The 26,828-nt window shown below is 24.2% G+C and overlaps 4 protein-coding genes across 4 annotated transcripts; 2 read left to right on the top strand and 2 right to left on the bottom strand.

Moving 5' to 3' along the window:
- Positions 1-10,512: 10,512 nt before the first annotated feature.
- On the top strand, positions 10,513-11,757 carry OCT59_025507 (uncharacterized protein; the record flags this gene model as incomplete). Its single annotated transcript, XM_066138947.1, has 4 exons — positions 10,513-10,542; positions 10,729-10,840; positions 11,255-11,647; positions 11,735-11,757. The coding sequence occupies 4 exons, from the start codon at positions 10,513-10,515 to the stop codon at positions 11,755-11,757; spliced, it is 558 nt and encodes a 185-aa protein (XP_065992143.1).
- A 5,037-nt stretch (positions 11,758-16,794) lies between these two features.
- On the bottom strand, positions 16,795-17,751 carry OCT59_025506 (uncharacterized protein; the record flags this gene model as incomplete). The annotated part of the gene is made up of 1 exon (XM_025310781.1): positions 16,795-17,751. One exon carries the CDS (start codon positions 17,749-17,751, stop codon positions 16,795-16,797), a length of 957 nt encoding a protein of 318 aa, XP_025178827.1.
- A 3,593-nt stretch (positions 17,752-21,344) lies between these two features.
- OCT59_025505 (uncharacterized protein) lies at positions 21,345-22,453 on the bottom strand. Its single transcript, XM_025330360.2, has 2 exons — positions 21,683-22,453; positions 21,345-21,606 (listed from the first exon to the last, which is right to left on the bottom strand). Exons 1-2 carry the CDS (start codon positions 22,413-22,415, stop codon positions 21,467-21,469), a joined length of 873 nt encoding a protein of 290 aa, XP_025178826.1. The 5' UTR covers positions 22,416-22,453; the 3' UTR covers positions 21,345-21,466.
- Positions 22,454-23,430: 977 nt separating this feature from the next.
- Positions 23,431-24,992, top strand: OCT59_025504 (uncharacterized protein; the record flags this gene model as incomplete). Its single annotated transcript, XM_025317172.2, has 4 exons — positions 23,431-23,793; positions 23,866-24,718; positions 24,793-24,855; positions 24,919-24,992. The coding sequence occupies 4 exons, from the start codon at positions 23,431-23,433 to the stop codon at positions 24,990-24,992; spliced, it is 1,353 nt and encodes a 450-aa protein (XP_025178825.2).
- Between the last annotated feature and the right edge of the window lie 1,836 nt (positions 24,993-26,828).

Genomic DNA, 26,828 nt, shown 5'->3' with positions numbered 1-26,828 from the left:
GCTTAATTTTTAAATCAAAGCCTTAATACTAAATTAGTTAAATTAGAATTAAGCAGTATCAAGGAAAATTCGCAAGAATTTTCCTTGATACTGCTTAATTTTTAAATCAAAGCCTTAATACTAAATTAGTTAAATTAGAATTAAGCAGTATTAAGAAAAATTCGCAAGAATTTTCCTTGATACTGCTTAATTTTTAAATTAAAGCCTTAATACTAAATTAGTTAAATTAGAATTAAGCAGTATTAAGAAAAATTCGCAAGAATTTTCCTTGATACTGCTTAATTTTTAAATTAAAACCTTAATACTAAATTAGTTAAATTAGAATTAAGCAGTATTAAGAAAAATTCGCAAGAATTTTCCTTGATACTGCTTAATTTTTAAATTAAAACCTTAATACTAAATTGGTTAAATTAGAATTAAGTAGTATTAAGAAAAATTCATGAGAATTTTCCTTAATACTGCTTAATTTTTAAATTATAATTTATAAAAATGATTTATAATTGAGTTTTGAATTTAGTATTATCAATCGGACTTTGAACTTAAAAATTAAACAGTATTAACAAAAATTCTTGTGAATTTTTTAATAATTGTGATTTTACATCAGTGAGTTTTTGGGTAGTATATATTAGCAGATACTAGTATTGTTTGATGCTTTAAAGTGTAGAAAAACTTACTCTATCACACGTCAAATAAATAAAAATTGGCTGATTTTAGCTATATTTGTCCGATTTGTGACTTTTTACAGCTGTATTACCAATTCTTAACCACATTTTTCAGTTTTTTCACTATACAAAAAAATTGTATATACATTATGAAATATATATTTTTATAAAAAATTATATTATAATATTGAATTAAAATTTAAAAAATATTTTATTAAGCAATATTAAATAAAAAACTAATGTTAAATAATTAAATTTTAAACAAAATACATTAAGAATATAAATTTACTTGTAATTTAATGTAATACGCACAATTATAAAAAATTAATAACTCCACAAATATTAACTGTGCCTTCATTAAAATAAATATTCAAGTAGATTCTAAGCTGCTGAACAATTTTTAATTAATAAAAGAAGTCGATTTACTTTGGCTAAAGTGCTTAAAATACGCTCTGAAGTAACAAAATGGAAAAAATAAAATTCGTAAATGAGTACCGTTGTGAAAATCGTGAATAACTCATCAGGTATTAACTGTACCTTCGTAAAAATTAATATCCAAGTAGATTTTGACCTGCCGAACAACATTCAATTAATAAAAGAAGTCGATTTACTTTGACTAAAGTGCTCAAAATAAGCTCTGAAGTGACAAAACGGAAAAAAATAAAATTCGTAAATGAGTACTGTTGTGAAAATCGTGAATAACTCATCAGGTATTAACTGTACCTTCGTAAAAATTAATATCCAAGTAGATTTTGACATGCTAAACAACTTTCAATTAATAAAAGAAGTCGATTTACTTTGACTAAAGTGCTCAAAATACGCTCTGAAGTGACAAAACGGAAAAAAATAAAATTCGTAAATGAGTACCATTGTGAAAATCGTGAATAACTCATCAAGTATTAACTGTACCTTCGTGAAAATTAATATTCAAGTAGATTTTGACATGCTAAACAACTTTGCATTAATAAAAGAAGTCGATTTGCTTTGACTAAAGTGCTCAAAATACGCTCTGAAGTGACAAAACGGAAAAAATAAAATTCGTAAATGAGTACCATTGTGAAAATCGTGAATAACTCATCAAGTATTAACTGTACCTTCGTGAAAATTAATATTCAAGTAGATTTTGACATGCTAAACAACTTTCAATTAATATAAGAAGTTGGTTTACTTTGGATAAAGTGCTCAAAATACGCTCTGGAGTGACAAAATGAAAAAAATAAAAGTCGTGAATGAGTACTGTTGTGAAAATTGTAAATAACTCATCAAGTATTAACTGTACCTTCGTGAAAATTAATATCCAAGTAGATTTTAACCTGCCGAACAACTTACAATTAATATAAGAAGTTGATTTACTTTGGCTAAAGATCTCAAAATACGCTCTGAAGGTAAAAAAATTTGTAACTTAATACTACTGTATAATATAAAAAATGTAAATAATTCCAAAAATATTAACTGTACTTTTATGATCTTAACAGTTTTAAACTTACTAAACTACTTTTAATTAAAAGAATAAGATTTACTTCAGCCAAAATGCTCAAACCATACTTTGAAATATATGTAAAAAAAATATAATATTTGTTTATATTTTAAATTATGAGTTATTTAATTTAAATGTATTTATATTTAAGAAAAAAAATATTTTAATTCTATTTTATAAAGTATTTAAAAAGTATTTTAGTAAAGTTTTTAAGGCAAAAAAATAATTATAACTGAAATAAAAAAAAATCTAAGTTAATAAATAAATATTAAACCGTAATACATAATCACATGTTACATATTAAAATTGAAAAATCCTATTACAAATAACCAAAAATCGGCAATTTCATGTTAAAAATCAGAAATATTATATTAAAATCAGAAATATTTATTAAAATCGGAAATATTATATTAAAATTGCCAAAAAATCAGACAGCCATATTAAAAAGGGCAAAAATCTGATTTTTATTTATTTGACCTGTATATATCTGTAGAAAATATGTTATAAACGTATGAATTTTAATATACTGTAGAATAATACGAATACCGTATCCTTTATTTACAATATTTTTGTGAACCGTATACAAAATACTGATATACAGTAGAAATGATATACGTTATAGACGTATGAATTTAATATACCGTATCACACAGTATGTTTACCGTATACTTTATTGTATTTTTTACTAAGCACATTTTGCGAACAGTATACATTATACTGATATGCCGTATGTAAAAATGCAAACTGTATCAAAAATACGTATATACAGTATAAAAACCGTATACATATTTTTTATAGGGAGTTAAAACATGTATCATTTGATAAAAAGGTTTTATCGATATTTTGGCATTCTTTGTATCCATGACCAAAATAATGACATACAAAACTTTTACTTTGTTACTTTGATAAATCATCATTCAAACATGTTTATATAACAAATTCCATCACATTTTACTATTAATAAATGAATATATAAAAAAATGTTACTATCATTTGAAATTAAAACTAATGTACTACTACTGGATGTATAGCTTATGCCAGTTTCAGTTATAGTGTAGTTTATTTTTCCTTTTCATGATTTACATAATTCCAATCAAAAGTTTTAATTGATAATTATCATTTAATTTCTTGAAAGTTTTTTGGATAATGTTTTTGACATTTACCATCTTTCATACATGATGATGATGTATTTAATACTATAACTTATTTCTTCAACATATTGAGGATATAACCCAACAAAATATGAAAATTACCCATGATTCATTTATTTAATACTATTTGTAATTTGTTTCATAATTAAATTTTAATTTTAAAAGAATAAGAATTTTTTTGTTTTTCTTATTTTTTTTAAAACTTTTTGGTGAGATGAAAAATAAATAATTCTATTTATTTTTATACTTTTGGAGAACATATTCATGAATAATAAATTATATTGAATTGTGCCAAATAATGATTCAATGCATAGGAGTCTTCCATAATCAATTCTAAGATTGTTGAAACTTAACATTTCTTCTGTTAAATGCTTGTTTATTTATAACAATAGAATCTAAGCTATTGATAAGGGGTTGAATTTTTATCTCATTATAAAAAATATGCTTTTCTGTAACATGGCTCGGGCTTCTGGCCACTTGGACATTGTAGGACCACTACCCAAAACAAGAAGAGGAATATGTATATATTGTAGTTGCTATTGAATACCTTACTACTATTTCCAGTCTATCAAAGGGTTGGCCTACTTTAATTGGATGTAAAGGTTCATTTTGTATAAATATCATACTTAGCTTCATGAAAATTAAAATACAGGTATGTTTTACTTGCTGAACAATCTTAATTAAGCATAAAAGGTAATTTTATATAACCAGAATTTATTTATCTCACCCAAATTTTCAAATTTACCAAAATTAGTTTTTTGTTGTATGTGAAGTAAGGTTAGAATTATCAACAATTTCATAAATAAGATATAAAGTTGGCCAGTTCTTCAAGTATTTTTGAAGTCTTTTTATTTTCAAATTTTTACTAGAGCTCAGATTTTGTTTTTTAAATTAACATTAGTACCAAAATACTTCTCCTTGAATATTGATATGTGTTGTTAAGAACATCCAAATGATATCACTTATTGAGAGTTGATATGCCACCTTTGAATCTTTAGAAGTTGATGACATTTTTTGATGAATTGAAATAGATTTTGCTGATATTTAAATATTAAACTTAGACAAACCAATTAACTTAAATTATAAATATGATACCTGTGCTTCGCATAGAAGTTCTTTATAAAGACTAATACATTAAATAATATATAAAGTCTAAGCATTGTTTAACCATTGATGTAAACACAATATTTGGCTAATAGGTATTGAAGGAAACTATTTACTATAATTAATCATTCAATTATTAAATAAAAAGTAAAATAAGTATATTTTTAAGAAAGATTTGTATATATAATTAAAAAAATAAATAGAATGTATAGGTAAGTAATAGATAAATATTGGAGATGGTATTGATAACATTTATCAAGAGAATATTATCAAAAGGAGTATTGATAAATTTTGAGAATTCCATTACAAATTGGAACTTCAATTTCATATTTCCTTGGTGATATTAATATTCCAAATTTCTAATATATTTACAGTAAAATATTGTTTAGTTTGATTTATGAGGTTTACGAGCTATAGTGGATCTACTCTATATTAATTACAAATTATAAAAAATATAATAAATACTGATTATAAGTAGACAAATTATTTAGATTTGTATTTTTTAATTTTATCAAAATTATTTTGGGTATTTGAACGGAAAATTCATTTGTAATATAAATATACTAGAATATGGAATATTTTCATATCCAAGAGATAGACTAGCTATTATTTGCTTTTTGTGTTTTGGAAAGATCATTAACTGTAATTTTATAAATATCTTTCTAACATCCAATTTTTTTTCATCCATTGTTTAAAAAAAGACTGAACTCATTAACTCAATGAAGTATACTGAGAATTTTATAAGCCAAATTCTAAAAACACTATAAATCTCATCAGAAATTACTTGCTTAGCTTTGATTTCTGAAGTATTATGTTTCAATATTTGGTCTTTATCTATATATAATTTATAGTTTTCCAAAAGTTCCATTTTTTTGGTGGTAAGTCCAAATATTTGTAGTAAAAAATATTCTTTTCTAGAATATTTTTAATTTAATTTATAAAGTATAAAGTACTATACAAATTCAATATAATTATGTTTGATTATGTGTGCTGAAATCAAGAAGATTTGAGACAATAAACCAACTAGTATACAGTAAATATTCAAATTTAAAGCTTCTTTTCATCTGACTGCATTACATACTGCTTAATTATTCTTATATTTAAATTATTTAGGATGAAGTTTATTCAATCATTACATCAAAGTTCATCAATGAGCAATCTTTATAATCTTGATTTATTAACTTTAAAGGTCAATAATAGAAATATTGTTTTTTTGTACTCTGAAGTAAAGGAATACAAATCCAAATTAAATTTGCCAATTTTTATTTATGTAATTTAATAATTTGATGCATAAATAATTTTATGGCTACTTGTTTAAATTGTCATTGAATGCTTTTAAAAATCCTTTAAACATCAAAATTTTTTTAATACAGAAATTTGTGTTTAAATATAGTTAAAATATTTTATAATTAGATTGTAATAAAAGGAAAGTTATTTAGTGTAAAATTCTAAGTTTGCTTTATTGTTTTTTCCAAAAAACTAATAAGTGTTTTATAATATAACAAGTTGTAGTAGTATAATTGAATTACATTTTTGAAAAACAAAGAAAAAAGAAAATCAAAGGGGATCATGAATTTGAGGCTTATTTATACTTAAATTTTCTAGCCAAATATAAATAAAAATACAACATATAATTATTCCAATTAAAGTGATATCCATCAAAGCTGAGAATTGGTTATAAAAAGCCACTTCCATAGCCACAAAACTAAGCTTTATACAATAATAAAATGATAAGTTTCAGCCCTATCATATGATTTTCAAATTAAAATTGATTGGCTAAATGTTTTTAATAGTGATTTATCATTTATCCACAACTCGTTATATGACAATATCAGATATATGATTTTACAGAATTCTTTGACAGGTTAATTTTTTAATTTTTATTTGATCAATGAAAACCAGTAAAAAATTTAAATTTTATATTCCTGTGAGGGGGTCAAAAATAAGAAAAACCAAATAAATGAAACAAAAAAGGCCAAGGAAAAGGAATGAGACCAAAAAATGAAAATGAAATGAAAAAAGCCCTTATACCACAATTTTTGATAAAAAAAAAAAATAAAAATAATATATATAAATACTGTTTCCAATATCACCCAAAAATTTTCACCTTACATGACTTTTAATTTCAAAGTTAAATATTTTTATAATTAATAAACTTATTTTTTAGCTTTATTTCAAAAAATCTTGCGTATACTTAACTGTTAATTGTAAATAATTTTAATGCATACTTGTAAAGTAGCCAAATATAATCTCAATGACTTTTAAAATTTTGTATATTTAATATGTATTAAGAAAAGTTTCTCTATTTTGTGATTTTTGCTAGATAATTGATATGCATTCCAGATATGCAAAATTTGTTTGTCATACATATAATACTTGTACTTGTGATCAACATTTTGTATACAATGCATTTTGCATAAATATTATTACCATATTTATCTGTACTAATAAGACGTTTAGTATAAATAATAAAAAAAAAGAAAAAAAAAGATATTTACTTTATCTTTCCAATTAGGAAGAATTTGATATAGTAATGGATCAATGTATTGATAAAGGTAATCATACAGAATATAAAATTAGAATTATCCCATAAAAAGTTTAAACAATTTTGCAAATATTAATTATTATTTTTATTATGTTATATATAACTAAATAATTCATTTAATGATTAATAATACTATAGTTTGTAAGTTATTAGTTATTAAATTTTTAGTTTTTCACTTTATTTATTTTATATAATATTCAAATAACTAAATTCTTTATTTAAATAACTAATTAATAATTTTACAGCTGGTAAGTTATATTACTTAAGCCTTAAGGATATTATATTAATATGATGTTTATTTATTAATATTTAATATTTTAATATAATCTAACTAATCATATTTTTAATTTAAATAAATAGATTGTAAGTGATATATTAATTATAGTAAATACTTTTCTATTAAATTTATATCTAACCAATTAATAATTGATAATACTACAGGGTGTAAGTTATATGACGTCTATATATCTATTATTTAAGTTAACTAAATTCTTTATTTAAAAAATTATTTTGTAATTTCTTTTAGTTAGTAAGTTATTTATTTATTTATTTCTATTATTACTTATTGTTATAATATTTACATGCAATTTAAACTAACTAAATTCTTCTTTGAAAAATTATTTAAATAATATAGGGAGTAAGTTATTTATTTAATTCTAATATTGCTTATTGTTATAATATTTTACATATAATATAAACTAACTAGATTCTTTATTTAATAGATGGTAAGTTATAAATAATTTATTAATTCTATTATTACTTGTTGTTATAATATTTACATATAATTTAAATTAACTAAATTTTTTATTTAATAGGTCGTAAGTTATAAGTTATTTATTTAATTCTATTATTACTTATTGTTATAATATTTCCATATAATTTAAACAAACTAAATTCTTTATTTAAAAAATTATTTAAATAATATAGCTTGTAAGTTATTTATTTAATTCTATTATTACTTATTGTTTATAATATTTACATGTAATTTAAACTAACTAAATTCTTCATTTAATAGATGGTAAGTTATAAGTTATTTATTTAATTCTATTATTACTTATTGTTATAATATTTACATGTAATTTAAACTAACTAAATTCTTCATTTAATAGATGGTAAGTTATAAGTTATTTATTTAATTCTATTATTACTTATTGTTATAATATTTACATATAATTTAAACTAACTAAATTCTTTATCTAAAAAATTATTTAAATAATATAGAGGGTAAGTTATTTATTTAATTCTATTATTACTTATTGTTACAATATTTACATATAATTTAAACTAACTAAATTCTTTATTTAAAAAATTATTTAAATAATATAGAGTGTAAGTTATTTATTTGATTCTATTATTACTTTAATATTGCTATAATATCTACATATAATTTAAACTAACTAAATTCTTTATTTAAAAAATTATTTAAATAATATAGGGTGTAAGTTATAGTATTTATTTAGTTCTATTATTACTTATTGTTATAATATTTACATATAATTTATACTAACTAAATTATTTGTTTAATAGATCGTAAGTTATAAATTATTTATTTAATTCTATTATTACTTATTGTTATAATATTTACATATAATTTAAACTAACTAAATTCTTTATTTAAAAAATATTTTATTATTTATTTAATTCTATTATTACTTATTTGTTATAATATTTAAAACTAACTAAATTCTTCATTTAATAGATGGTAAGTTATAAGTTATTTATTTAATTCTATTATTACTTATTGTTATAATATTTACATATAATTTAAACTAACTAAATTCTTTATCTAAAAAATTATTTAAATAATATAGAGGGTAAGTTATTTATTTAATTCTATTATTACTTATTGTTACAATATTTACATATAATTTAAACTAACTAAATTCTTTATTTAAAAAATTATTTAAATAATATAGAGTGTAAGTTATTTATTTGATTCTATTATTACTTTAATATTGCTATAATATCTACATATAATTTAAACTAACTAAATTCTTTATTTAAAAAATTATTTAAATAATATAGGGTGTAAGTTATAGTATTTATTTAGTTCTATTATTACTTATTGTTATAATATTTACATATAATTTATACTAACTAAATTATTTATTTAATAGATCGTAAGTTATAAATTATTTATTTAATTCTATTATTACTCATTGTTATAATATTTACATATAATTTAAACTAACTAAATTCTTTATTTAAAAAATATTTTATTATTTATTTAATTCTATTATTACTTATTTGTTATAATATTTAAAACTAACTAAATTCTTTATTTAAAAAATTATTTTGTAATTTCTTTTAGTTAGTAAGTTATTTATTTATTTAATTCTATTATTACTTATTGTTATAATATTTACATGTAATTTAAACTAACTAAATTCTTCATTTAATAGATGGTAAGTTATAAGTTATTTATTTAATTCTATTATTACTTATTGTTATAATATTTACATATAATTTAAACTAACTAAATTCTTTATCTAAAAAATTATTTAAATAATATAGAGGGTAAGTTATTTATTTAATTCTATTCTTACTTATTGTTATATAATTTAAACTAACTAAATTCTTTATTTAAAAAATTATTTAAATAATATAGAGTGTAAGTTATTTATTTAATTCTATTATTACTTATTGTTATAATATTTACATACAATTTAAATAACTAAATTCTTTATTTAATAGATCGTAAGTTATAAATTATTTATTTAATTCTATTATTACTTATTGTTATAATATTTACATATAATTTAAACTAACTAAATTATTTATTTAAAAAATTATTTAAATAATATAGGGTGTAAGTTATTTATTTGATTCTATTATTACTTTAATATTGCTATAATATCTACATATAATTTAAACTAACTAAATTCTTTGTTTGAAAAATTATTTAAATAATATAGCTCGTAAGTTATTTATTTAATTCTATTATCTATTATTACTTATTGTTATAATATTTACATATAATTTAAACTAACTAAATTCTTTGTTTGAAAAATTATTTAAATAATATAGCTCGTAAGTTATTTATTTAATTCTATTATCTATTATTACTTATTGTTATAATATTTACATATAATTTAAACTAACTAAATTCTTTATTTAAAAAAATATTTAAATAATATAGGGTGTAAGTTACAGTATTTATTTAATTTTATTATTACTTATTTGTTATAATATTTAAAACTAACTAAATTCTTTATTTAAAAAATTATTTAATATAGCTAGTAAGTTGTTATTTCTATTGTTATATTTTATATAATATATAATATTTATTTGTTAACTGTATTTTTTTATTTTAAATTTCTATTACTTTAGTTGGTAAGTTATGAAATATAGCTTATTATTATAAATATTTATACAAAACTTTGACGTATTTTATCTTAAATTCCTATTTAAATTTAGAGTAAGTGTTAATTTTAATCTTTAAATTTTAGTGTAAATTATATTATAAACTTCTAATTATTTAAATTTATAGATATGGAAAAAGTGGAAATAAAATCATAGATGAATTTATTCTTGAAAAAAAGTTAAGATGGATTCCTTATAGTAAATTTAAAAATGTTGAATATCTTAATGAAGGAGGATTTGGTACTATATACAAAGCTATTTGGTTAAAGAATGATGGAAATAATATAGAAGTAATTCTTAAATGCCATAATAATTTAAATGAAAATTTAAATGAATTTTTAAATGAAGTATGATATTATATTATTTATTTTTTCTTTTAATTTAAATTATAATTTATTTGTATTAATATATTATTATTTTTTATAGTGGAAATATCATGAAAGTTGTTCAAATTCATATGATATTATTTATTTTTATGGATTTACAAAAAATCCAGATACTTTGAAATACATGGCAGTAATGGATTATGCAAACAAAGGTAATTTAAGAAGAAACTTAACAAGAATAGTTAAAAGTGGTTGGGACCATAAATTATACATGTTGTATGAAATTATTTCTGGACTTGATGATATACATAGACTAAATCTTATTCATTGTGATTTTCATGATGGCAATATTTTAAATAATAATAATAATAAAGATGAAGAGAATAAAGCAGACAGAATTTATATTAGTGATTTAGGATTATGTCAACCTGTAAAATCATTTTTGAAAGAGTATAAGATTTATGGTGTTGTACCATTTATGGCACCTGAAGTTTTAAGAGGCAAACCTTATACTCCAGCTAGTGATATATATAGTTTTTCTATGATTTTGTGGGAATTTACATCTGGAATACCACCATTTAATAATAGAGCACATGATATTCAACTTAGTTTAAGTATTTGTGAAGGTGAACGTCCTGAAATTATTGAAAATACTCCGCAATGCTATGTTGATTTGATGAAAAAATGTTGGGATGGAGATCCATTAAAAAGACCATCTTCTAAAGAAGTATTAAATATTATTCATGAATGGATTTTTCTTCCTTCTGGTAAGAAAATTGAAGACATTAATGAAGAATTAAAATGCAATATTATGGAATTTATAAATGCACCAATTGGGCATAACAACCTTGCTACTGAATCTCACTCACAGGCTTGCTATACAAGTCGCTTACTTAATTTTACTAGTAAACAATTGAATGAAATTCTTGAAAGTAAAAATTCACAAACTAGTGTACAAGTGAGTGAAATGCTAATAAGCGAAGATTTGAATGAATGCATATTTAATTTGAAGAAATTAGGTATGTAAAGTGTATATAATATAGCTAGTATAATATAAAATAAATAAATTATTTTACAAACTTTAATTTTATTTATTTAACATTTAGATATTAAAACAAATGAAAATTAACTTGTGTCTTAAAAAAGATATAGTAATATTTGATATCATGCATTTAACAAAAATTGTTCTTCATTATTCTTTTTAAATTTATTTAAACACTATAGCTAGATAAAATATTTTAAGGATTCTTAGTTTGTAATTTAAATAATTCCTTTTTTTATATTCTATTCAAATATTAAAATATATGTATTCTCATTTCAGAATTATTTAAACACTAGGACTAGAGTAATAAATATTTTACAATTTCTTTAGTTCATAATTTAAAAAAACCTTTTTTTTTATAAATTATCAAATATTAAGTATATAAACCCATTTCCAATACATAAATTAAAAATGAATAGTGTAAAATACTTATTTCAACAACTGATTGTATTTAATTTATATTGTTGACTTTGATTTATCAAAAAATAACTAATGCATCATATAATCCAGTAAATATCCTTGGTTTAATTCCTATATTGACCAAATATTTAAATAATATTAAAAATAAAGTCTGCTAACTTTATTCTATTTTGATGTACAAGTACATTTATGTATGCTAAAATGATATATATTTAATTTATTGCTTGATATAATCAAATTAAAAAAATCAATATACAGTAAATTATTACATTACTAAATTACAATAAATAATTCCCTCATTATGCAAACATTTTACAGCATTTGCAAATTGAAGTACTAATTTATATTTATCATTTCATTTGAGTTTATTAAAATTCTCTTTTAAATGGAATTGTAATGATTTACAACCAGCATACTCCATAACCAATAAATATTTGTTTCCATTTTTGAGATCATAAAATTGATATAAATACATTTCTAATAGACTCAGTAAGATTGAATTGGATTAATTTGGGATTATTAATGAGTCAATTATTATTATGATTATTATTTATTACTTTTATGATGTTAGGTTTAATGTTATTACTGTACTTATTAAATAAATTATTTGAATGGCTTTACTAAAACACACCACTGGTGCCACAAAAACTATGGCAAAAATCAAAATAATTTCAGTCAGAATTTCCATGTATTCCTAAGAAATTTAATTGATTATTTTAGAAGTAAATGGTCAATTTTGTTCAGACAGTAAACAAGTTCAGCCAGAATTACCTTAATTTTAGCCATGCTAGTTTATAATACTTTATTCAGTCAGAATTTCCAGCTAATTTCGTGACTATAACCCTTTTTTTACTAATTAATTACCATAAGGAAGGCTTAATTAACGTAAGTACTCCTAAGAAAATTAATTTGTTCTTATAGAAGTAAATGGACGGAATTACTTTAATCCTAGCCACACTGATTCCCTAATTTCGGCCGGAATTACCTTAATTCTAGCCACACTGATTCCTAATTTCGGAGGATTCCGTATAACCTAGAGAAGACTTTCTTTTTTTGTTTTTAGGTGGTACAAAAAGCATATCAGTGCAGTCCTTGCATGTTGCTAGAATTATAAAATTTCCTTATTTGGCCAGTTTAGATCAATCAGATATTAGCCAATCAAATTCCATGGTAAGATCTGCCCATGGGCAGTTTAGGACCCAGGAATATATACAGTATACAGGGTAGGGTGCACAGATGCGTCGCCATCATAGTGGAGTTAGACGGAGTGAAGCTTTGATTTGTGTACAATTGAAAATTTTTTCGTCCATAGTTAGGTCATCAATTTTTATCAAAATTTTTATATGTAAAAAATTAGTTTGCGTATTTTTGGCCTAAATTTTGCTAATCTTATACAGTATATATAATATATTTACTGTACGTATTTATTTATTGTAATATTTAGCATTAATTGAAGGAAACTTCTAAGGGTTGAAAAGTGAAATTTTGACTATTTTGAAAAATATTATTGAAAAAATGATAAAATAGGATAAATTTTATTTTTCACATTAGTATTGATTTTATAAATAATATAGAAGCCATGATAAAATAATTATGATAATGTGAATTTATTTGCGTATTTTTGCAGGTTTTTCAATATCAGGTGTCAATTATGCGTACTATTTATATAAAAAGTCCCTGCGTACAGCTCATAATAAAAAAATTTTTGCCACCTGTCCCCTATATATTTCTGGGTCCTGGCTAGAGATGCAGTTGGAACTCGAACATATTGGGATGAGCCGTATTACAATTCACAACTGAGTTATAACTAGTTATAACTCTTTACTTTAAGATACGGCAAATTGGAACTGGTAAATGCGCCGTAACTGGTGTATGTGCCGTAATTGGTATATGTTGCCGTAACTGGTATATGTGCCGTAAATAGTCACTATAACTTGTGTGTAATATTTATTAAATTTAAATTTTCTTAAACCATATTTACATACTTTATTTTATACTTTATAATATATCATATCATTCTAATTATTCATTCTTTTTCTCCTTCATTACTATTAAAATTGTTGTTCCATGAAATTTATAATCAAAGAAGTTATTTAAATCAGTATGAAAACTTAATTTTTATAACAAATTCGGAGAGATTTAAAAAATTTATACTGTTAAGCCATGTATACTATTAAATTATTTTATGCTATCTACTTAGGCTATTTATACTCTACGGAATCATTGGCCACAGTAAAGTTACGGCATTAATAACTTTAACGGCACATTATGCCAGCCAGTTCATTGGGACAGTTCTAACTGCATCACTACTCACTAGTCCTGGCAATTTCTTACTAGCACAGACTTTCAGCTTATGGACTATGTCGATCATTTGTATTGGGTGCTTATACAACCGGGTCAGTAATTAATAAAGAACACGTAATATATTTCAAAATATCATCATATTTTGCGATGCAAAAAATGGCGCAACAATATAAAAAGTTGTCCATTAATTATTATATTTCTCACTTTCCTTTTACGCTTCTTTTCGTTAAACAGCTTTTGCATTGTGCTACAGCTATGTCAAAAATATCACTCTGGCTATAATTATAAATTTTTTCAAGGTTACTATAGTTACCATAGTTACCACAGGCGATAATTTGATTTTACATTTCAACTACTAACAAAGGGAAATTATTTAAGAACTGCCGCAAATTGACGTTTATTCAACTTGCACAATATATCATAATATTCATAATTTTGATTTTATTCTTGAGAGTGGACGATTATTTTTTTTTTTTATATCTGGGCATTAGACAGTGAGAGTCGTCTTCGTGAACGATTTCTTGTTCTTGTTCAAAATATAACAAGTTATAGAGTCACTTAAATTTCTTGCGATTGTTTTACACACGGAATTCAGGAAGGAATGTAATGTTGTTTGTATACTCGAGAGGGTATATCTGATGTGTGACTGGTCGAATTTTTTTTATTTTTTATCCATCCGTACAGTTTTTTTATATTCCTTTTAGTATGTCCGTTTGTCCACCCCTCTTTCTCTTTTTTATTAATTATTTATCACCATATTTTTTTTTTATAAATTATTATTTCATGTATTTTGATGTGTACTTTTATATTTAAGTAATTTATTCTTCGTTATTATGTATATATTAATTGCTTTTTTTTATAATTATTACAATATTATAATACGTTTAATCACGAAAAGACAACGGTATATACGAAATTAACAAAAATTTTTATCGCTTTTATTGTGGTATCATATATTTGATTAAAAATAAAACCATTTTGATGAATTATATTTGTACGATAGTTTAACCGCATCTATCATCGATCAAAAAAAAATCCCTATTTTTTTAAATTTCTAGAATTGCCAGATTGGCTGGCCCTTAGTTCCATTGATTCTGGCTGGTGAACCGGGTCCGATTGATCAACATCTGGAATTTTTTGATTTGTAATCATTTGTAATCATCCGGATCCATGTCTTCTGTCGTCATTACATGGAATCCGAGCTAATTCCACATCGGATCCAATGGGAACCTGGGGCGTACGATGGCTATACTAATTTGTAGAAATTACCGTTCAAGGTTAACCAGTTAAAAATGGTTAATTTAACCGGTTAATTTATTCGGTTAAAATGCAGATCATGCATGAAAAAAGTTAATAAAATTACACGTCAACGAGTGTTAAAAAAAGTTAACTATAAGTTGGAGCTTAATCTTGCTGAAATTAGGGCGTAATGCATTAATTCCGGTCAAATTTTAATGCCGGCCAGAATTAAGTTTAACTGGTTAATTAACCGGTTAAGGTTTTTTGGACCGGTTCTAAGCTCTAAATTAACATTACATTAGCACTTAATTCCAAGAGGAAAGCTGCTGTGTCTATCAAATTATTGAATGTTTTATTTATTTTTATTTTTTTATTTTTACTTTAGAAAGGTAGATACATTTGTGAGATACGAAGATACATTGAAATTTTACAAAAAAGTCATGCACTATTGATCTAAAACTAAATGTACAAAATCCAACCGGCGGACCCACCCTTCGTTAGAACGAACTGACTAATGGAAAACTAGTCGCCATAGCAGTGAACGAAAAAATTATTGAATGAATAATGGGAAGGATGTAGCGAACGATCACGTGGTGCTACCACAATTTTTTTTGCTTAATTTTTGTGATTAATATTGACGTAAAACATTATGTAATGTGGCACAATAAGTTCATAGCACGTCATTTATAATGTAGCTACTGTGCATACTCTTTAATCCAGTAAAATAAAAATTGTGTAATATAGACGTATAGTATGTATAGTATTTTCTCAATCAAACCAACATCGATAATTGAAATCATAATATAAAATGATTGATGATAACACCATAATATAATCGTGTGTGGTGAATCGATACAGAAAGTTTGTATTAAAAAGCGATTGTTTTTTTTATTAGTTCCTTCACTTACTAACCTATTACCGATGGTGAAATAGGTAATTTGCTATATATAATCAAATATGTGTATGTACAATATGTGTGCGTATGGGTGTTCTCAGGCACCTCAATTGTTAAAATGATCGGTTTTAGTTTTCTATTTTTATGAATAACAAGCGAGCTAAAAACCGTCTTTTTTCTCCAATGATCCTCAATCGATAGAAAACGCTCTATGCATCCATCATAATTTCATATCCGCCGGTATGTATAAAAATAAAATCTAAGTATTAATTAATACATGTAACACTACATTTTTCTCCAAATAGATCTCCCCACCAAGATTTTGTATGACTTAGCAGACCTAGTAAAATTAAAAGTATAGATATTATAACACCACAAAGGCAAAACCATCCATTAACGTATCTATTGCCCCCTACGAATTTTTCTCCTGAAATATGGGAAATGTATGCGATAAAACTGTTAAATGACCAAATAGAAGACAATACTGTGAGATATTTGGCTCGACAGCCATATCCCACTGGACGGGTGAAATAGGCAAGAAGTACTGACATCCAAGGGATGATCACTGAGAATAAAACAAAAGTGATTATAACTTGAGCATCTTGAGAACTTCTCTCATTGTGTGGGAGGTCTTTTACAACTAAATACATGTTTCCTAATACTTGTCTAGGGTCGTTGACTACCATTCTCCCTCTAGATACCCTCCTATAAATTGCTGGAAATGTCCAGGCTAATGCCAGTGGTAGATATGGCCAATCCTCTCCAGTGCATTGTCCTATACGTATCGCCTTAGTTATTCCTGAAAATATACCGAGAAATATATAGTACGCGGATGCCAATGACGATAATCTGTCTAGCACAGATGCTTCCGCTATACATTCCTTGAGTAATTTAACAACAGTATTATCCTGTTCATCTATCGCTATTTTCATAGTATAATGACCAAAAGGTCTGTAGGGAATTTTATATCCGTCTTTCATAAAATGGTCCGATGTGAGCCAGTATGTACTCATTGCTATTGGGTCACTACCTATGTTGCAGGTATAAAATAATCCGGTAAATGGACAACCAAGACATCGTAATATCCATAATAATTTATTTGTTAACCCGTTATCTGGTGCTGCTCCTATTGTTGCTATAGCCGGTACGCAACCTAATACGTACTGAGGTGCGGGATCTTGTAATGATTGAAGTAATTTTGTTAATGAATCTTCTTCAACCATTGATATTATTTTATATTTGCTCAACAAATAAAAATTGGAAGTTTTTGTTTAGCAGGATAAAAGATGTGACCTTTATATATTTTCTTATATTTGTGAAAATCTTAATAAAGTTACTGCATGCATTTTATTAAATTAATGAAACGCATTAGTTTTTGTCGATCAAAGTATTAATAACAAATAGGCAATTTTTTTTAAAATTTGAGACTATTTCGGAATTACAATCAAAAAATCGGGATTTTAATTGGTTAATTTTATATAGAGTTTCATAAAGATAAAGAAAATCCGGTTTGTGTTCAGAAACTGGATTAGGGAAATGGTTTATGTAATTTTAGCTGACAATATTTAAAGAGGAGAATCCCCTATTAAAAACGGAAACCTATTTTAAAAAAAAATGTCTGACAAATTTCATGAAATTTATAAACATTTTTCAATTTACAGAAAATGGATACATAATTACAGGTTTATTATTATTATTATTACTTTTTGTAAATCATCGACATTCGTTACTATTTTTACACGATTCCGCAAATTAATTATGATTTTTTAAGGTATCACCGATTGCGTGAAACAAACAATTAAGTAGTACATAAAGTATAATTGATCAAATTCGGTCCGAAATTGAACTTTAAGTCATAGTTAATATTTTTTTTTGTCGGAACCATTTCTGATATAATTTCCAAATTTTCTTTAATGTAATGTATATCCTATAAATTTTATTGGTTTTTTTCTCTATGTTCATCTGGGAATAAATTTTTTAAAAAAAAAATTATCCCTTTTTTAATTTTCGTTACTATATCGAGACTTTTAGGTTTGGCAACAGATTTATATTATAGTTGAAAAGGAAAAAAAAATTTTTTTTTATCGCCCAAAAAGTTGTTAATTTAAACAAATAAAAAAAAAAGTTTCTACAAATCGTTATGAATGGTCCATGCAATTACGTAAATGATGATTAATTAATTTAGTCCATTTTTCGTTTCAACTTTCTCGAACCCGCTATCATTTTTTTTTTTTAAAAAAAAAGCAAATATAAATTTTTTATTAATTGTAATATATAGTATAATATATTTAAGCGTTTGAAGATGTTACGCCATTCGTTCGTTTGAAGAATTTTCGTTCGTTAATTTCAATGATCGGTCAAAATTTACACAAAATAAAAAAAAAAAATGATTTTCAATATTGCAATTTTTTAGGGTATTACTAAATATCACCAGCGGTGACGGTCACCAGTGGTGAATTTATGATGTAATACCGGCCAGTATTTTAGATTTTAATTCTGGCCAAAGTACATCATAATGCTGGTATGGTGAGCATCACCACTTGTTAATTTTAGTAATACCTAGACGATTAACCTATTTTTTTTTCATTCTCTTAAAAAATTCACGTGGATAATACTAATTTTAGCCCCCTAGTTCCATTGATCGATTGATCAACATCTGGAATTTTTTTGATTTATAATCATTTGTAATCATGTCTTCTGCCGTCATTATATGAAATCCGAGCTAATTCCATGTCGGTTCCAATGGGAACCTGGGGCGAAAATTAATATATCCCTTATAACATAAGAATTTATTTTGTCAGAAAATAATACAGTATTATAACTAACATGTTATATTTTTACTTTGTGATAAATTAAGAAATAAAGAAAACTCTAATAATTAAGCCGAAAAATTTTACTGTAAAGAAGTAGTTTCACCCAAAAAATAAATTTTAGATCAACTTGTCCCTAATCTCTATGAAAAATACTAATCCACATATAAATATATAAGATAATAATTATTATTATAATAGATTGTCAAATTCAAAGAAGTAATAATTTTGTTTTTACGTACAAAAAAATAATGTATAGTATGACCCTGAAAAAGTCTCATATAGCACCTCTGCACCTGATGGTAACAACTAGGATTAATAGAAGGCATGCTTTTATTATAGGATATCAGTTTCTACATTGTTAATAAAACACATTGTAACGGTACGGAACATGAATTAATTAAATTTTGTGCGCACATTAAATTGTGTATCTATTCTCGAAATCTGAGATTTATGAAATGGAAAATCGTTTAGCCGATCGTTCTATTTAACGTTTAACGAAACTACGAAAACGATAAAACTGTAGTTTGCTCTTGACCCTTTGTATTTTTTTAATATACTAAAATGTCATGCACAAATAAGGTGCTTTAATCTTTAAAAAACTAATTTTTTTTTTATTAAAATGGAATTTAACGGAGTCGTAACTTTTAATATATAATTAGGGCTCGCTCGATCCGTTCCGGTTCTGAAACGATACTATTGAGTGAACCGTTTCGAATGGATAAACCGGTCCCGATTCCACAATATGATTTGGTTAGTTCGGTCCAAAACTGAGTCGGTTCATATCAATAATTTATTGGAACCGAAAGTACTGAACCGAACAGGAACGAGCCGTCTTGAACCGTTCAACAGCGAACTTTTCCCATCCATATATCATGTAAAATTATAAATAAATATTATTATGTATAATAAGTTAAATAAGAAAAATTGAAACCGGGATTTAATAGGTTAATTTGATTGCTTTTTCTTTTTTTTGAATCATAATAATGCCATTTATTGATCAATGACAAATAAAATAAGCGTTTATTTTGGATTTATTTTCTTAAAAAAAAAAAATAACACAATATAATTCTAATTGCTGTTATAAAAATAAAAAAAGACATCTAAAATAATACTGAATTTGTCATCTGAAGTAAAACTAAAGATAGTTGTTAGCGCTAAATGCATGCTTCATTATACTTTCTTTTAAAATTTAATATATTTGATTACTAATAAAAAAACTCTTGAGCAATTGAATAGTTGTATTTTATTATTTATTAAAAAGTAAAAATAATTTTCTTAGCGATATAATTCTAAACGATGTAAAAGATACGGACCGCGCAATAGCAAATGATCCAAAAAAAATTGGTCACATGATTTAAACAAAATTTTGCGATAAGTTTTAGATGTTCAGTTCATAAAAATTATTATAGGTTTTTGTATGTAAAATGTAAATACTTCCTGCGAAAAAAAATTAAGAAATGGGGATGACAGATTTTCTATGGAAGATTATTTTCTAACAATTGAAATACTTCATATTCTTTTTATTCTACCTGGCTTAAAATTTTGTGTCGTATATACATAATTTATAATTCTTAGCGACACAACTATTCAATAAATATTTTCTAAATATTGTATAATACATACGATTGTACATTTTGCAATGCAAATTTTAAAAGGCATGATTTTTTTTCATCGATGAATGTATTTGGCATGGATAACGTGTGAATATTTTTCTAAAATTTTAATTTAATGACATTTATAGGATTCGCGATTAAGATAATTTGGGATATGACGCAGATGGATCACTGCGGAATGGTAATACGAATGACAAGCTAAATATGTTTAATAATAACCGTCGACCAAGCAACCGTTTTCAGGATGAAACTTATCGATGTACATTGTAATTGCGAAAAAAAAAAATTTTTTTTTTTTCAAAGATTTAAAAGATTTACGAAGTTATGATCGTAGACGGAATTTAGTTTTAGGTTTATCACTCCCATCTGTTTTATCAATTTTTTTTTTTTAAAAAAAGTGCTATTTATTTATTTCATTATATATATAGCACACCCTGCATTCACGCGGGTGCGTAGAAAATAAAAACCTAAATTTAAAATAATAAAATATTATTTCTTAATCCGTCAAAAAATTATTTAATGGTATTTTTCATAATTGATCCTATAAGTACAGTAATAATTGCTGAAAATATTATTACACCAATTACAGTAACGACTAATTTTATTGGAAAAATTATGACATAATATAGAATAGTTTTAAATGTCCCCCATTCTAATAAAGTTTATTAAAAAAAAAAAGATTAATATAAATATTAGATAAAAAGATTAATTAATGAAATACTTCTTACCAGAATGATAATATTTAATAATTGAGGCGATTCTTTCATCTTGATTATCTACAAACTGAATAGCGTTTTCTTCATCATTCGTAACTGAAGCTCCAATTACTTTTAGCGCAAATTTTTCTTGCGCATATTTTTTATATGTTATAGATTGGTATTTAACTTTATTTCTAGCGATATTTCTAGATACTTGGGCAGTTTTTCCAGTATTAGTATTAAGCCACTTAGTTTCAATAACAATATAAACACCATAATCTGATCCAAAAATCAAATCACCGATTCCATAATGAAGATAATCTTCATTAACACACCATTCGAAATCAACAAGATAATTGAAACCGGGGAAAATTTTGTCAATATTATTAATTAAATAATTCTTCATTTTTTCTTCTGGATGATAAATATTTTTATTCTGATCCCATTCTCTTCTTTTCTCTCTGTCTGTTCTCTTTAAATTTCTAACATAAGGTTGAAACCATACTTTACAAATTTTTAAAACATTCGCTAATGTATTTTCATTAAAGTCAACACGAACAAGTGAATGATGAAGAAGATGTGCGTTAACATCATTCGATTGAAATACTAATTTAAGCAGCTTATCAATATAAAGACCTTTATATTTAGAAATGTCAAAACAATTATAGGTATCCGTGGAAGAAGATAAAATTTCTGTGCATATGTCAAGAACAAATATTCTTTGTTGTTCATCGTCAACATCAACTCCATAGAAGAATGACATTATTCGAAAGTTTTAAAAAAAATTGATAAAAATTTTTTTTTCATTTACATGTTATGCATGTGGTATATATATAAAGAATTTTTATTTAATTTTTTTTTTTTTTGTTTATTTTTTTTTATAGAGTAAAAATCATATGTAAATGCAAAGCTGTCTTTGTCTCCCAACTTTAGATTTAGAAATTACCTTTTTCATGATACAAAACACTGATAAACGTAAAAATTGCTCGATTTATTCGGAAATCTAAAAATCAGAGCAGATCCAGTATGAAAAGCCGGTAAATATTTTTTTCCTGATTCTATTTTAAGCATGGATGTACACAAAAGTATAGTATATTACAAGAAACAAGAATTTATTATCATTATTGATATTTCATGTTATCTGGTGCCACTTAATAATTATTTAAAAAATTATTATACAAAAAGTTAAATTAAATTAATATATTAATATATTTAAATTACGCAAATTGCGCAAGCAAAACTTTCAAAAAATAATTAATATTTTTATACATTAAGTTTTATCATTATGGATTATAAATTTATTTCAAGTATTTAACGTATGTTAAAAATTAATTAATATTAAGTATCATCATCTTAACTTTTTGCAGCTTATCCACAATCTTTTGCGATTGAAACGATCAAATTTAAAAAAAAAAATAAAAAATAAATTCAAAAAATTGATTCAAAAAAAAATATCATTTTTAATTAATAATGTCCATCGCCTTGTAAAGTCAACTCAACTGTAAAGCATTTGAACGCCAAATTGTAACTAAATCGTCTAAAAAATAAAGTATTAATTTAATGTGTAACTTAATGTCAGGCAAGTGTTACTATAAATCACGTTTGCATAATGGCAATTTTGACTATTTACAGTAAGTCTTAACGGATGGATTTTCAAATTCGTTATTGTGTGAAACGATAACGGAGTGTTTTCTCCCTAATGATGTAATGCTTATATATTTTGTCCAATAATCCTACAATTTATTAACCCTTTTCTTTTAATTATAAACAAAAAATCAATGGAAACATGTAAAAATTGTAGAGTAATTGGATGGTGTGAGTATTGTAAGGTTCAATCTAATAAATACTCTCCGTCTATTTGTGGATATTGTAAAACCATAAAACTACTATTATGTAATGAATGCGAAAATCCGAATTGGTCGAATTGGTCAAGTGGAAATAAGATTGTAGATGATTTTATTAAAGAATGTAATAAACCAAATGAAGTTTTAAAATGGATACCCTATAACCAATTTAGTGAAATTACATATTTAGCAAAAGGTGGATTTGGAGAAATTTATAAAGCTAAATGGAAAGGAGCTTATGTTGTCTTAAAGAAATTATATGATTCTCAAAATATAACCGTTGATTTTCTTAATGAGGTATCTCATAATACTACATTTAAATTACGAGATTTATTATATTAATAACTCACTTTTGTATTATAATTGTAGGTTAAAAATTACATTCAGACTATGGAATCAAATAGAAAAAATTGTGATACTTCTTTTTTAACTAGATTTTATGGAATTTCGTATGATTCAATTACTCAAAATTTCATAATGGTAACTGAATATGCTGATAAAGGAGATTTAAAAAAAAATATCATGGAACCTGTAGAATTTACAAATTATAACTTTAGAGATAATGATTATTACAAATTTAGTACCAATAAAAGAATTATATTCGATATTGCTCAAGGACTTAAGATAATACATAGCTCTGGTTTAGTTCATTGTGATTTGCATATAGGCAATATTTTATTAAGAAATCAGCATCAAATGCCAATCTGTATAAGTGATTTTGGATTAAGCCAACCTGCAAATATATCATCATCAATCAAATCATCAGGAATTTATGGTGTTATTCCATATGTTGCACCCGAAATATTTCTTGGGAAACCATATACACAAGCGTCAGATATTTATAGTTTAGGAATTATTATTTGGGTATTATATTCACTTGAAGAACCTTATAATAACAGATGCCATGATGCAAATTTAATTCTTGAAATTATAGTAAGAGGTCTTCGTCCAGAAATTCCTCCTCAGTTAAGTATTCCTAATTATATTAAAGAATTGATGGAAAAATGTTGGGATTCAGATCCAACAAACCGTCCAACAGCTGAACAAATTATTACAATGCTAAAGGAAGGTCCGAACCAACCTTTCTTAGAAAATTCGCACAGGAAAAAGGTTTGTCTTCTTAAAATTATGAATCTAATCGGTAATCATCCTGGTACTTGTTATACAAGTCGATTCTTGTCGTTTCAAAGTGTTAAAGAACATCTTTCTCGATCAACTTTAGGTAATATATTTTTATAAACTATTTTGTTAAATTTGATCTTATAATTTAAATAGTATTATTCTAAATTTTTGTAGAAGATTCTGGGAAGAGTAATCTTTCGCTCCCAACATCAATTAATAATGATGATTTTATAAGAGGTAAACTAAATATTAATTATTAATCGATTTTATAAAAGGTTGACTTTATTTTAAAATAAACAGATTTTGGAGATGAAATTATCGCTCTTCCAACATTACCAAATACATCAGTAACATCACTACCCCAGAATTCTTGAAAGAAAACACAAATGTTTTAACATATACGTATAGAAATAAGCAACACCTGAGTATTAAAGAAATTTAGAAGTGTTGATGTTGACGAATTAAATTCAGATTACTAAAAAAATTTATTTTATTTTATTATATAATTTACCATTATATTAAATATTTTTTATTTTATTATTTTATTTATTATCTCATTATATGATTAAATAGTTAAATAACAAATTTACTGAGAATGTTCGTGACTACTTTTTATATTATGTACTGCACAACTATTTACTTTATTAAATACGGTTAAAAAAACATATTTACAACGTGCGTAGTCTCACATTTCAAAGTTAATATTATAAAGAATTAATAAAAGTAAAGAAACTGTTTTTAGCTAACTCTAAAATCACGCTCGGTTAAATATTTTACATACAGTAAAGCGTTAAGTAATAGAATTACGTCATAAAGAAAGAATCAAATTGACATTGAATTTATCATTGATATTGTTAATTTATCATTCTAATTTTATGAGCCAAAGCTTTTAAATCTTTCGAATATATTATACGTCAATTTAAATTTTTTAAAATCTGAACCTTATTTTTTAAAGCTAGAAAATTTTCGCTCCTTTTAATAAAAAAAAAATCGACTTGCGAAAGAGTTGTTATCGTTATTATGGAACAAAGTATAATGGGATTTTAAATATAGGGCCGCAACATGATAATTAAGTAAGGTAGAATTTTATTAATATTAATATATTATTTATTTTGAGCGATATGTGATATGTCTTTCTTTTTTCTTTTAACATTCAATAAAAAGTTGAAGTTGTTCTTTAAATAGTAGATGCTACAGGAATGTGAGATATACTGTTAAATAACCACGTAGAACGTTAGGCTAATGAAATAAGAGTATTGATATCCATTATCACTAAGAATGAAAAGGAGCTATCATAGTATGCCATTTTTTCTTGTCGTATAGGAAGTCTTTCAAGATAATATGCATGTTTCTTAAGTTATATTTGAGACATTCTCTAGTTAACTATCCTGTAAATTGCTTTACAATGCCATGCATAAACATATCAATCACCCTAACAAAGTTTGCACTTGATATTAAGGGTCAAATCACAGTATTTCACGTGTTATTGTTAAATACTTTACAAAATTGTCGGATTTTTAGTTTATTTTCTCGAGAATTCTTAAAAACATTTATCCATATAAAAATTTTTAAAGTATCAACTTCACAAAGACTTACTATTAATTTGAATCCCAAAATTGAACCGATTAATTATATATTTCAATTCCCAGAAATATTAATATTGATGGAATTGATGAAGCCGAGATGGACAATGCTAAAAAGTTACATTATGTGATAATAAACTAATTATTATTACTATTATTAAAGTAAAAGAAACGGAAGGTGGATATAATATTATTGCCATCTGATAGTTATAGTAAAGACAGTCATAGTTTTATATTTCATTTAAAACTTAGTAAGAAATATTTTATTAATTTTATTTTTAAATAATGTGAATCACGCAATAGGAAATGGTCCAAAACATGGTCCAAAATTTGTGGTAGGGTTCATTAGAAATTTATAAAAATTATCCTAAGTTATACTTTTACGAAGAAGTGAGGAAATTTTCTATGAATGGTTATGAAGTATTTTAAATTATTAGAAAACAAAAACATTATCATTGGCTTAAAAATTTTTGTCGTATGTACATAATTTGTATTTGGCCTGTTCAACAAAATATATATTAATACGGGTTGTATGGAAAAAAAAGATTGTAAAACTTTTTCTTTATGCTTAAAAAATTTCTGCACTTCATCAGAATGTCATCCGAATTTTGCAAGACATGATTTTTT

This window comes from Rhizophagus irregularis, chromosome 5 (genome assembly GCF_026210795.1).
Source record: "Rhizophagus irregularis chromosome 5, complete sequence".
In the NCBI taxonomy this organism is placed as follows: Eukaryota; Fungi; Glomeromycota; class Glomeromycetes; order Glomerales; family Glomeraceae; genus Rhizophagus; species Rhizophagus irregularis.
Note: the sequence above shows the minus strand (reverse complement) of the source record. Positions and strands in the feature narration are given on the sequence as shown.

What these genes read in the sequence shown, in the direction of transcription:
- OCT59_025505 (XM_025330360.2), bottom strand. Translation starts at nt 22,415, where the DNA reads ATGTCATTCTTCTATGGAGTTGATGTTGACGATGAACAACAAAGAATA. An exon ending in TATTAAATATTATCATTCTG is followed by an intron (nt 21,607 to 21,682) that starts GTAAGAAGTATT and finishes AAACTTTATTAG; the next exon opens with AATGGGGGACATTTAAAACT.